Here is a 13,895-nt window from a genome sequence, read left to right on the forward strand (position 1 = left end):
AGTGTTAAGCACAAAGTCATTTGAATACCAATGTCCATTCTAGATTAGCTGTAGAAATGAAAATTATGAAAAATTATATGTGAATTTTCAGAGTCTGAATTAATATGCTCTTAATAAGCTGGGTTTTCAGACAGTGGTATTTAGTTTCCTGAAAAACAGGGGGTGGGGGGGTGATGTTGGTTTGGGGTTTTGATTTGTTTTTTTTTTAAAGAAGCTGAACATGGACTCCTGAAAAAAAAAAAAAAAAGAAAGTAAATGAAACAGTTTTATCTCTGGTGGGCTTTTAGATTTTTTTTTTTTTTTTAATGCAGTATTGCACTAAGCTTAATCTATGACATTACCATTGTATACTTAATTCTATTTCTGACTTTCACTACTGTGTGAATGATTTGAGAGGTAAACTAACATACATTAAAATGTAGCAGAGTATAAAAAATATTCTGAATAATTGAAACCATTTAATTGATTGTTAATAGCAAAGAGCGAAGATGAAAAATGCAACCTGGATAAAAGAAAAGGTCCAGTTAAGGTAAAAATAGAGAAAGACAGAACAAAGGATTCTCATGATCTGCAAGCAAAAGACAAAACAGATGTTTCAGAAACCTTGGAGAAAGTACAAGTGAAAGAAGAAAAGTCACGTGAAGAAAAAGTAGAAGTTAATACAACTTCTGAAAAATTAGATCATGCAAAAGACAAAGGTGATATACATAAGTTATTTTAAAACTAGCTGCTCATTACAACATTGCATGCATAAAAGCATAGGACCTCAGAAATAACTGTTGAAAAACTGTAACAGATATTGTCAAGACACTTAAAATGTTTCAGTTAAGTGATTGCTTATTGTCCCACGTAGTAGCGTCTGAAGTTTTTGTTCCCTTTTTCTTGAAATCTGTTAATATGCTAAAGGGTCCATTTATTTCTTGGTACTTAATGTAAGTACAGGTAAAACCACATGTAAAAACATAGGTTGGCTTTCACTGTTAAGGGAGCTTACTGATTCAGATTTTTCTTCTTCACAGTGGAAAAAGAAATCGATGGTGAAAATGATAAAGTCATCAAAGAAGAACCTATGGATGTAGATGATGTGAAAATTGAATCCCCAATAAAAGATGAAGATAGTCATTGTAAGCTGGATATAATCAACGTCAGTGAGGGATTTCATTTAAGGACTTGCTACAAAAGGAAAGTAAAATCATCAAAATTAGATGGACTACTTGAGAGGCGAATAAAACAGTTTACACTGGAAGAAAAACAACGTCTAGAAAGGATGAAACTGGAGGCTAGTGCTAAAACTGTAGGCATTCGATCTGTAAGCCCCCAGAAAAACATAGATGAGCTACAAATGAGAAAAGTAAAAGAAGGAAGCCAGTTTCACATGTCTTCCCAAGATCAATCCTATATGTCAGATAAGACCCAAATCGAAGATGCAGAACAGAACTGCTTGCCCATCAGCAAAACTGGTGAGCTAGATGAACCCTCTTTGCCTTTAGCAAACAGGCTATCAAAAAGAGAAGGCCAGCGACTGGATGAAGACTTACCTCAATCCTGTGAAGGTGAAAGCTCCATTCAGAATGATAGTAAAGAAAACAACCCTGAACCTATGACTGCTGATAAGTGTCAAGGACAAGATGCTCTTGGAGAGTCTGAGAGTTCCTTTGTGGATGGCTTGAAACAAACAAATGCAGAAGGTAGAATCAAATGGGATGTTTCGGAAACAAGCGAAAAACCTCTGAAACAAAAACTACCTAATACCAGAGTATCTCAGCGTGAACGTGAAAACTTAGAGACAGTGGTAACTGAAAGCAGCTGTAGAAAAGATGCTCTGGCCATTCTTGAAAAAACAGATTCAGAAGGGAATTCTGAACAGCAAAGCAAAGATCCAGAAAACAATTGTATGATAAAAAGCCATATTGAACCAGCATCCTCTCAAGAAAGTGAAATGGAGGAAGAAATTGCTCCAGGAAAGACTGAAAATAAATCTGAAAACAAGATTATATTTCACCAAAAATCAGTTAGTAAAGATCTAGAACCATTTAAAACAGAGCTAATTTCTGAAAGAAACCTTGCAAGTCAAACTCTGGAACACATGGATGGGGCAGAAGTTGACGAGGATTTACTGAGCTCTAAACTAACTGAGGCTAACGGTCAAAAGAAAGGTCAGGAACTGAAAGTAGAGACAAGTACCATAAACAAGTATCTTGATCAGACAAATCGAAATAGTATTACTGACAAAAAGAATAATAAAGATGAAGAAACTGAGACAGACTTAGAAAAATCAGCATTTCAAATGAATGGAAAAGACAATGACATTAAAGTATTATCAAATGATGACTGCTTAGGTAAAGATACCTGTGAAACTAAGGCAGGGGGTGATATTGAACCAAAAGTTAATAATATTAATAAATCCATTCCGGAACATGAAATAAAACCACTGACTTTTAAGGAATCTTCAGTAAAACCATTCATGAATGGTGACATCATGGTAGAGGACACAAAGGACAAAAATAATGTGGACCCTAAGTCACGTCTGCAGAGTTCACCTGAGTTTGAATCTGGAGAGGGTCTTCAGCCACCAGATGAAGTTCCCAAGCAGAAAACTGAAGAAAACCAGCTTCATCCTGAGAGATCTACCTTTGTTGGGACTGCTTCCATGCCAATGCATACTGTTTGTAAAGAAAATAACCTGACTAGTGAAACAGAATCTATGGAAACTGAAGCAATTGAGGATAAGAAAGTTGCTCCATCGCCTGTAACCTCATGTGAGGAATCTAGCTTGAGTAGTGACTTTGCTGATCAGAATGGTGTACAGACATATAAAATGGAAAATATTAATGGAGACAGTAAAATAAAAACTGTTATTACTGAAGTGACTACCACAACTTCAACTGTGTCTACAGAATCCAAAACTGTGTTTAAAGTTGCAGAGACTGTAGCTTCTAACAATGAGAAAACAACAGTAGTATCGTCTACAGAAAATTGTGCCATATCCACTGTAACTACCACCACTACTGTAACTAAGTTTACCACTCCAGCTACAGACAGTAACGTTGATGTCATTTCTGTACAAGAGCATAGTAAAACAGTGGTTACAACAACAGTAACTGATTCACTGACCACCCCAGAAGGTACACTGGTGACTTCCATGACTGTCAGCAAAGAATATTCTACAAAAGACAAAGTGAAGTTAATGAAATTTGCAAGACCCAAAAAAACTCGTTCTGGAACTGCCTTACCATCTTATAGAAAATTTGTTACCAAAAGCAGTAAAAAAAGCATATTTGTTTTACCCAATGATGACTTAAAAAAGCTGGCCAGAAAAGGAGGGATCAGAGAAGTTCCCTATTTCAATTACAATGCAAAGCCTGCCTTGGATATCTGGCCATATCCATCCCCAAGGCCAACTTTTGGGATCACTTGGAGGTACATACTTCACATTTTTGAGGAAAAGTTAAGGATGTGGTGAAATTAATTGAGTTTTAAAATACAAGTGATATACATGCTTGTGCCCAAACATGTAAATTTTGCTATTTATTATTCAATAATTTTCTATATTGTTCATTAAAGGTAGAATGGAAAATCTTTGTCCCATTGGTTTGGTTAGGTATTTTAAATACATATTGATTTTAAAATATAATTAATACTCTGTTGTTAGGTACCGACTTCAAACAGTAAAATCATTGGCTGGAGTGAGCCTTATGTTGCGGTTATTGTGGGCATGTCTCAAATGGGATGATATGGCAGCAAAAGCTCCACCTGGGGGAGGAACTACACGTACAGGTATTATTTATTTACATTTCTGGGTTTCTTGAGGCAAAAGCTCTTGCTATTAATTTTGAGTATTACACTCATTCCAAGCATTTCTGTAAAAGCTTGATGTTAGTAAACAGTTTGTAGTAGCTGCTGTTTCTTTACCTTGAGTATGTTGGGTTGATTGGAGATTTAGCTGCTTTTTTTTTTTCTGTTATTAATGTATTGGGACTAATTTGTTGTAGAAACATCTGAAACTGAAATTACAACAACAGAAATAATCAAGCGAAGAGATGTTGGTCCATATGGAATCCGGTCAGAGTACTGTATAAGAAAAATTATTTGTCCCATTGGTGTACCAGAGGCTCCGAAAGGTATGTTTGTTTATACATTTTTTCTGCTTCCCATAAGTTCCTACAGAAATTAAGGTAACTGGATCTTTGTTAATTCAGACCATCAAGGGAGCAAATATAGCTTGACACAAACTATTCATTTGCCTATTTGAAACAAGTAATGCATTTAACAAACTGACATGATTTATCTGAATCTGAAAGGCCTTCCTGTTTATAAAATGAGACTGAAAGAGGCACTAAATCTTGGTTTACACTTTAATTTTGTTTTATGATTGAGTTTAACATGTGTGTTTTGACTGTTCTCTAAAGAAACTCCAACACCCCAGAGGAAGGGACTGCGATCAAGTGCACTAAGGCCGAAAAGGCCAGAAACACCCAAGCAAACGGGCCCTGTTATAATTGAAAGTTGGGTAGCAGAGGAGGAATTGGAACTATGGGAGATCAGGGCATTTGCTGAAAGGTAAATGAACTCAAATGAGCTTTTAAAGAAAGCAGTTTCAGTGTGCGTGTCTGTGTGTTAAAAGTTCCCCCTAGAGAACACAAACTCACTAGCTACAATCAATAAAAGCGGATCTGTGTTGCATTTTTACTGTGCCTTTTGATAATGATAGTCAAGCTTAAAGTTGTAAAGCTAACCTATTTGCTGGTACCAAAACTAATTTATGCAGATCTTAAAGATTTGTTAAAACTAGTATTATATTAATTTTTCCATGCTTATGAACTGATCACTGTTGTATGCTAAAAGGCTATTACTATGATGTATGATCTTCAGTCTTGACATTTGTTCTTATAAGCGCAATTAAACTGGATAAAATGAAATCCAGTTTGATGGTTGGATTTTACGTGGTAGTATAACTTACTTTTGGTTGTGTCTTTGGCAGGGTGGAGAAGGAAAAGGCACAGGCAGTTGAACAACAGGCTAAGGTTAGTGAACAGAAGAAGGCAGAGGAATTCAAGGCCCAATTGGAGGCTCAACTAAAACACCAACGATTGGCTGCCCAGCAGGTGGGGGAGCTATTGGTAGTCCCACCTGTCAGCAACTATGCACTGGTAGACCACATGCATTAGAATATGAGAAACAAAGTTTATCCCTATCTTACACCATTTTTGAAACCGGGTGAAAGCAAAGATTTGTTTTCGATTGCCTGCCTTCCCCCCCGCCCAGTTTATAACTCTTTAAAAAGGTTTAGTTTGTTTCCATTTTAAAAGAAGGCTGAGAAGCGCCAATCTCCAGGTAAGGTCAGCAGTGTTCTACGGTGTAATGGAAAGCTGCCTTGGTATATAGCTGACTTGGAAATACAACTGCATTTATCCTTCATGCTTCAATCAAATTGAATCTTTTGATTTTATCCTATCTTAAGTTGGCTGAGTGAAGCCCATTGATAATTTTATGTAAATATATATAGATATGTATGTATAGATGTAAGTGTGCATGTATGTATAAATGTATGCAATTAAAATTAGGAAACCCAATGCCATGTTGGTATTTCACATACATTATTAATAATTGTGCTTTTTTTCCAAGTTACTCCTTTTTCATTTCATCTTTCCTGAAGAAAATACATGACTAGTGAACAAGTGTTTCTGATTTAGGGGCATTACCGCAATATAATGCTAACCAAATGCTGAAATTTAAATTAATAAATACAGGGGTAATTCCAGTAAGATAGAGAAGAATGTTCGATTATTTGGAATTTTAAAAGCGCTTACTGATACTATCCCTTCACATAGTGGCTCTCTAAATTAAATGCACCTTCTTGACAGTTACAGGACAGAAGGTTGCTAGGTAAGGTAAGGGATTTTGAACTAATTTTTTTAAGCAGGCTGCAAACTGGTTTTACAGTTAAAAGAATAATTTTTAAAATCACATTCTTAATGGTGAAGTAGAACGATACAGTCTCTTTATTTTTTTTCTGTAACTGACAGGATCTTGGTGCAGGCAGCTCTAAACTTAGGAATGCTAGTAGTAAACTCTGTGTTAATGATGATGTACCACTTACTGACACAGATGCAGGCTGTATGCATGTGATCAAAGCCAAATATAGATGGATATTTTTCAAAGTTTTTTAACCTTTCAGATTAATCTGAGACTTATTAATAAGTTTTCTTTAAAGTAAAATGTGCAGTGAAATTAACATAAGCGGAGGATTTTAGAGGTACTATAAAGGAAAGTTTCTGGCTGTGTACTATGTGCAGAGTTGCAGTTCTTCAGGTCAAAGAGTCTCGTGTTATAGGGTGTGCAAGCACCTTATTTTTCAATTCTTTACAACTTGAACTAAAATCCTACCAGAGTCCTTTATTTTTCAATACTGGGAAGACAGCATTTATTTTACAAAATCTGAAAATGCTAATTATCCCTTCGTTCCATTTTTTTCTAAATTCTGTAGAAACGGCTGGAACAGCAGAAGCAAATACCTGCAGCAGGTGCGGCCCCCACAGTCACTACAGCCAGCAGCACTGCAACTACTGTCTCAACACCACAGAAAGTTGTGGTGGGCCCTTTAGCAGGCCCAGTCCCCACTGGAACCAAAGTAGTACTTACTACAAAAGTGGGTTCTCCAGCTACAGTAACATTCCAACAGAACAAGAATTTCCATCAGACTTTTGCTACTTGGGTTAAACAAGGCCAATCTTCAACAGGTAAGTAGCCATTTATCATGGAAAGAACATGTGCTGGAGTTCATCCTATATATGGAATCTATATCTTCTCCAGAATATATAGCAGTATTACGTTTCTTGTTATCTTTGCTCTTAACTCTCTTGCTAAGTCAGCAGGACATTTCTGAGATAATACCTGTCTAATTTTTCTTTGTTCAGACTTGCTAGGTAGTCTTGTTTCTGACCTGTCTCATTTGCTACTGACAGTTGTTGTACTAGTAATCATTGATAATGAAAGCATTCTATGCTGTAACATACTGTTCCAAAAAAGAATCTTTACCAAAGAAAGTATGACGCATTCAAAAATTATTGTAAAAATAATCCTGTAGTTTGCTGTTTCATACTTGAAAATAGTCATTTCATTGACTAATTATTCTGCTCTAAAACTGACTGTTCTGTGTACCTCAATAGCCACTAGCACAGCTGCCACTTCAGCCACAACCATTGCCAGCACAGGGCAGACCTTCCAGATCTCAGGCAGCCCAGTAACGATGGCAGGGAAAGTGATAACTAAGCTGCCACTCCCTGCAAACAGCAAGATTGTTGCCGTCAATGTGCCATCAACTCAAGGAGGTAGGGGAAAGGGAACTGAATTAAAAAATGTATTCCAGCTTGCTGATTAATTCTCCATTGACACTATTTTCCCAGTGAAGTAAACTGTGACTTGAAGGGGGAAAAAATATTTTTTCTTACATATATATCCAAGTTTCTAGAGCTTGTTCCCCCTGTATTGCATATTTGTGTCTGTAGGGGAAAAATGCAAGTTTTTTGCCTATAGATTATTCTGCATTTCATAGTACAAAATTAGAAGCTTTATTTTTAACAATGTGGAATGAAGCATGCTTTTTTTTTTGTTATCTAAATTATACATCAACAAAACAACTTTCTTCACAAAAAAAATCTGCTGTTCTTGGTTAATGCCTACATCTGCTCTTCACTGATGAGCACGAGTTTGGCTCCAAACTAAGATTAGTGTTTTTATTTCTTGCCTCAAGAAGAGGACTTAATATTTTGAGATTTGTGAATGTATATCGAACAGAAAAGCTCAATTCTCTGTCTCCATTATACTTAGTATCTGAGGAAATCATGAAGGCTACTAGTTGTGTATTAAAATTCGTTAGGTGACAGGAAAAGCATTACCCATTTTCTTCAGCACTACAAGCTCGTAGGTGAAAGGTGTTCAAACTGGTCTCCTACATTTTAAATTAATCAGATTATAGCTTTTAATGGTTGTATAATACTAATTTGTGGCACTCTGTCAATGCAAGGACTTATTTGCAGTTACCATCAAATTGATCTTTGTGAAGATTCACTCTTTCCTTAATCTCTTCTAAAATACCTATTTCTTAACTTAAAATGTGGTTGGACTATCAACAAAGTATAATGCTACTTCTTTTTACGATATGACAAAGGCTCTCCCAAGAAGTGTTGAAAGATTGAAAGGTGTTCTAGAAACCTGGAGACTGATTTCTAAATGCCACCCTGGAGTTGCATTTACTTCTTTTGATGGCAATTATGTCATTAATGAATTCTCAATTTTTCTTTAATTAGGTGTTGTTCAAGTTCAGCAAAAAGTATTGGGTATCATTCCATCAACTACAGGTGCAAGTCAAACGTTTACTTCATTCCAGCCAAGGACAGCAACTGTAACCATTAGGCCAAATACCACAGGGACGTTAGGAACAACCACCACTTCACAAGTAAGGTGTTTTTCTGATTATTTACTGCAAAAAATATGGGTGCATATATTTTAAGTTATTGGCAGATACTAAAAGTTCTGTCTAGTCACCTTTCAATGTTTTTAGCTCATCTCAGCAATAGTGTTTATGGATCCTTTATTCCAAGGAAGTACAACAACTTTCTCCAGTTGAAAAAATTAGTAGTTTAGAGCTTGGTAAGCCTCAGTGGTGTCAGCATAGATGCAAAAATATTGGATCTGCTTGCATCTTGTAATTTCTTACTATATTTTAAAACAAACAAACAAATGAAACTTCAGGGCATACCCTAGTGGCTTTTTTCACAAGTTCCATATGCTCTCCATTTTGGTGTATGTAGGTAGTGCAAGGGACACCACTTCGCCCTGGTATGACGGTAATACGGACACCACTTCAGCAGTCGACGCTGGGAAAGACCATCATTCGAACACCTGTAGTGGTGCAACAAGGTATTCTTCCAGCCAGTAGGTTCATTTTAATATTTAAATTTCCAGTGTGAAATCCATGGTTTGTTTCTTCACAAATACTTTCTGTATCGTATGTTCCAGTGCAAAAATACCTCATTTTGACTTCTAACAAGTGCCTTTTCTGGCTTTTGAATGTATCAGTTGCAGGCTTTGTCAGTGTTGTTCATCACTGACACTAGGAAATCTAGTACTTATTTTTAAGTCCATTCATTTGAAAACAAACAAAAAAGTTTAGAATAATTGTGCATTGAGAAAGCCTTTTTTTTTTTTCTTTAAAGGCAAGCTAAGTGTTTGAAGTACTCTGCAAGTATGTGAATTGAATTAAAATAGAAAACATTTTGCAGACATTTTTCAGTCAACCACACAGACAAATGGTTCGTAAAGAAAAATTATGTGCAAACTGCAGTGTTTGCTGCACTTGTCTGATTATACACTATTGCAAGTTGTTGTGACTCGGAGGTTTGCTGTGCTCGTGGTTAAAATGTTGGAAACATGTTTCTTATCACAAATTCTTCTCTCGCAGGTCAGACACAGCAAGTGGTGACTCAAATAATCAGGGGTCAGCCTGTCTCAACAGCGGTTTCTAGTACCAGCACAGCTTCTTCCAGTGCTGGACAGAAGACTGTCACAAGTCCTGGAACACCACCTCAGCAAATACAGCCACAAGCCACATCGCAGCCCCCTCGCCCTCAGCAGGGACAAGTGAAACTTACTATGGCCCAACTCACTCAACTAACACAAGGACAGGTAAAATATTTTACAGCCTCTGGGCATGGAAATGTACTTATGATACATCTTATCAAGCCTTTGGATTTCAGCAGTGTAGTGTAACTGCTCATAAACTTATGTTTTGGCCTTCTTTTAGGATGACTGATAGCATAATTACAGACTGAAAGAAGCTTAAATACTATATGTGAAGTTTTAAATATCAATTCCTGTTGTATTCCCCAGTAATATAACTAGCATCAGGAAAGTTTAGCAATATGGAAAAAACTCTTTGCATTAAAAGCAGTAAGGGACACAATTATTTTGTACAGCCTATTTTGTAGACCTTCAGAGCATAATGTTTGTTCCCTGTCTTTTGATTTTGTGTGAGGATTTAGTTTTCATTCATGTTATCCAGAGTCTCAGAGGAAAAATTACAGTATCTGGAACTGGAGGAAGAAAAAGTTCTTACAGCTTCTGCTCAGATCATGAAGGTCTGTTGGCAAAAAATAAGTTGAGTCCAGCATAGGGTAAAAACAGACGTCTGTGAGTTACCACAATATTCTTCAAATTATAAGTAATAGATATAAATGATTATAATGTACAGGCTGCTTGTAGCCAAATAAGATTTTTATATGTGGAACAAGACTCAGAGTTCATTTCCACAAGAAAAGACTTGGAAGGATTTTTGTAGGGATCTTATTCTGTTCAATGGGTTCACAAAATGTGGAGTTAGGCATCTAGGTGTTGGGACAATAGCCTAGCTTCTCCATCACTGAGTTGAGAGTCATGTCATGAGCTGCCTAAGTGTCAGCTTAAGCTACAGAAATTCACAATACATTACAAACTGAACAGTCAGTCATGAAAGCTCACAGTTGGGTAGGATCTGATACGTGGTTAGGAAATATTTTCAGGGCAGAGAACTTTTACACAAACTGTTGGGATTCTTGAGAAAGTAATTAATAGCATGTCTAAAATTACCCATGCTCTGTATTGCTTGTAAATTCTAGGAACAAAGATGTTTTATTTTAGCTGCTTTCTGGCTAGGGTTCTTGTCAATATTTGAATGAAAATACATGTAACTAACTCCAACTCAGTAATCTGTTGTTGATAGAATTGTGAAAGAGTATTTTAGTATTTCATGATCTCAAATGCTAGTTTTGGATTTTAGGAATACGGTATATGGTAAAAGTATTGAATTCTGAAATCCAAACTCTAATTCTTCTGATTTTCAGTGAAGTCTATCTAAGAATTATATCACTGATACATCAATATTAACTTTTTTTTTTTTAGGGTGGCAGTCAAGGATTAACTGTGGTAATTCAGGGACAAGGTCAAACTACTGGTCAATTACAATTAATCCCTCAGGGTGTGACTGTAATACCTGGTCCAGGACAACAGCTTATGCAAGCAGCTATGCCAAATGGTACAATTCAGAGATTTCTTTTCACCCCCCTACCAGCAGCTGCTACTACAGCTAGCACAACTACAACAACAGTTTCTACTTCAACCTCGGGTAAGCATTGTTCTATTCAGCAGAAAAAAAGCTTCAGTATCAGTTGCATGGGAGTTTTTACACAGTTGGAGATGGTCTGTTATTACAGTATACTTGTTGGAAGTGTATTACAAGCTTAGAAATCTCTTGAATTTCTGTATAGAGCTTTACAGTAGTTCTAAAAGGTTCAAATTGGTAAGGCTCATAGACGTGTCATTTGAAATGAATAGAATACTTGTTTTTTATCCTTCACAGCTACAGGGGAACAGAAGCAAGCTCTACAGGCACAGCCAACATCAGCGCTGCCGCCGATTCAGCCACAGCCTCAGAGCCAGCAGCAAGCCCAGCCTCAAGTGCAGAATCAGAGTACTCAGCCTGTGCCGCTGGCCCAGCCACAGGCACCGCAGTCAGCACTTCAGCCTGAAACTCAGACCCAGCCTGAATCTCAGACTCCGACATCTGTTGACTCTCCAGTCACACCTGAAGCACAATCGTCTAAATCTCCAGTTCAGTCTCCAGCACAGACCCAGGCTCAAGGGCAATCTCCAGTGCAAGTCCAGAGTCAGCCGCAGACTGCAATCCTTCCACAAGGCCAGTCCCAAGTCCAGCCTCAGCAACCAGCTCAGGTGCAGACTACAACCCAACAACAGATTCAGATGCAGCCCCATGCTCCCACACAAATTCAAGCTCAGCTGCAGCAATCACAACCTCAGGTTCAGACTTCGGTCTCAACCCTTCCAACTACTCAAAGTTTAAATCAGGTTCCTGTGCAATCCCCAACTCGTCCTCCACTGCAACTTCAGCAGCCTCCAACAAAAGTTATTACAGTGCCTCAGCTTCAGCAACAAGTCCAAGTTCTCTCTCAGCTTCAGTCACATGTTGTGGCTCAGATACAAGCCCAACAAGGCAGTGTGCCCCAGCAGATCAAGCTTCAGTTACCTATTCAGATCCAACAAACTAGCCCAGTACAGGCTCACCAGATTCAGAATGTGGTAACAGTTCAAGCAGCTAGTGTTCAGGAGCAGCTGCAGAGAGTTCAGCAGCTCAGGGAGCAGCAACAGAAGAAAAAGCAGCAACAGATAGAAATTAAACGTGAGCACACCCTTCAGGCTTCTAATCAAAGTGACATTATCCAGAAACAGGTAAAGTTAACAGAAGGAAATTAAAATTTAATGATTGAAACAAAGCTCATTTTAAATGCCTGTTCTTGTTAACAATGTTAATACATTTGATAGGCAGTTAATTTGATTCTTTCAAAGTTAGTGTACGATTGCTTTTAGCAATTTAATTAAATATTCTAAGTTAATTCAGCACATCAAGTCAATTGTACCCTGTTTGCAGTCTTCTGGCACCTTGATTCAACTTACCACTAGCTGCTGGGACAATACATCTTTATTCTCAGTTCAGGAAAGATAGGTTATAGATAGGAGAGCTGATGTTCAGAACACATGTACAGTACTTTCATTGCCTGCTCTAGGAAACTGAGATTTCAAAGAGGTATCTGAAATGTAATGTTGTTGGATGGCTGCAGGGCTCAAAAAAAAATACATACATATATATATATGTATATAATGGACTCTTGCCGTTTTTTAAAATAAAACAACCAGTCACTGAAGAAATACTGTCAATTTACATTTAGTCCCTAATTTTAAACTCAACATAAGCAAAATATCCTACTCCGGGGTGGGGTGGTGGTGGTGTTAATTTTCAATTTTCAAATAATTGCTTTAAACAAGCATTGGCCCCCTGATAAAATCAGTTTTATTTTGTCACTTACTGAAATAACACTTTAATTTTTTCTTTAACTTAAGAAATGTCCTGGTTCTCCCAGTAATATTATTAATTACTGGCTGAAGTTTTCATATTTTATTTTGGATTCTGTATCATCCTACAGGTGGTTATGAAACAGAATGCTGTCATAGAACATTTGAAACAGAAGAAGACACTGACTCCAGCTGAGAGGGAAGAAAATCAGAGGTGAATGTTCATCATAGTGCATCTTTAGATGTGAAAGTTTTACATTTATAACATCTTTTAATGGTGGTATAATAAAACACTGTTTTGTAAAAACCTGCTTAAAGAAATTTTGCTGTTCTAAAATTGGTTAAAGTAACATTCAAAAATAACTTTCATAATGATGTTCTTTAAGTAATTGAATCCTGTATATTCTCAATTTTATTTTGATTGTATGGTTTTAAAAGTGAAACGTTGTATTGGATGTGTTTGGAGCTGGCCACAGTTTTTAAATTCAAGGTAAAAACCATCCTTAAAGGAGCACAGAATGGAGAATGAATGATTCTGTTGAAAAAAAGCCTGGTTTTTGTTTTTCCTTTATCGTGGCAGTTTATTTCCACTCTTGTCCACTATACATCCCACTCTACAGAAGCAATTGAAGAGTTGGAAGATAGTGCTATTCAACAAACCAGGAGATTTTATGTTTGAAGCGGCTAAACACAAATTGGGAGTGCTTGTCATTTGTCTTAGGGTTATTTTGACTCCTTTTCACACATGCAGTTGCTTCAACTGGATAATCACAAGTGTGTATGTGTTGTCAGATAGTAAGAAAAAGAATAGTGTTTTTTTATAAAATTTTGATCATCAACTCAGAGGACAAGCTTAGTTGATTACAACAGTATCGCTAGGTGCTACTCGCTTAATGGTCACAGTTGCATAAAGAATAAGATGTCTTGTCATATACTCTTCATTTAATGGTGTCAGCCAAATTGGTATTTAGATTGACAAAAGTCCAATTAAA

General features: G+C 36.9%; 1 protein-coding gene across 1 annotated transcript in view; it reads left to right on the forward strand.

The window, feature by feature from the left end:
* The window catches only part of BPTF (bromodomain PHD finger transcription factor), a 56,936-nt gene that overhangs the window by 30,397 nt on the left and 12,644 nt on the right, over nucleotides 1-13,895 (forward strand). Inside the window, 14 exon segments of the mRNA XM_010578614.1 lie at nucleotides 477-698; nucleotides 1,020-3,420; nucleotides 3,653-3,777; nucleotides 3,993-4,121; nucleotides 4,410-4,560; nucleotides 4,982-5,105; nucleotides 6,488-6,740; nucleotides 7,170-7,331; nucleotides 8,310-8,458; nucleotides 8,814-8,937; nucleotides 9,464-9,687; nucleotides 10,939-11,161; nucleotides 11,396-12,282; nucleotides 13,035-13,117. Coding sequence (XP_010576916.1) covers nucleotides 477-698; nucleotides 1,020-3,420; nucleotides 3,653-3,777; nucleotides 3,993-4,121; nucleotides 4,410-4,560; nucleotides 4,982-5,105; nucleotides 6,488-6,740; nucleotides 7,170-7,331; nucleotides 8,310-8,458; nucleotides 8,814-8,937; nucleotides 9,464-9,687; nucleotides 10,939-11,161; nucleotides 11,396-12,282; nucleotides 13,035-13,117 — 5,257 coding nt within the window.

Source organism: Haliaeetus leucocephalus, unplaced genomic scaffold, assembly GCF_000737465.1.
Source record: "Haliaeetus leucocephalus isolate CR32 unplaced genomic scaffold, Haliaeetus_leucocephalus-4.0 Scaffold646, whole genome shotgun sequence".
In the NCBI taxonomy this organism is placed as follows: Eukaryota; Metazoa; Chordata; class Aves; order Accipitriformes; family Accipitridae; genus Haliaeetus; species Haliaeetus leucocephalus.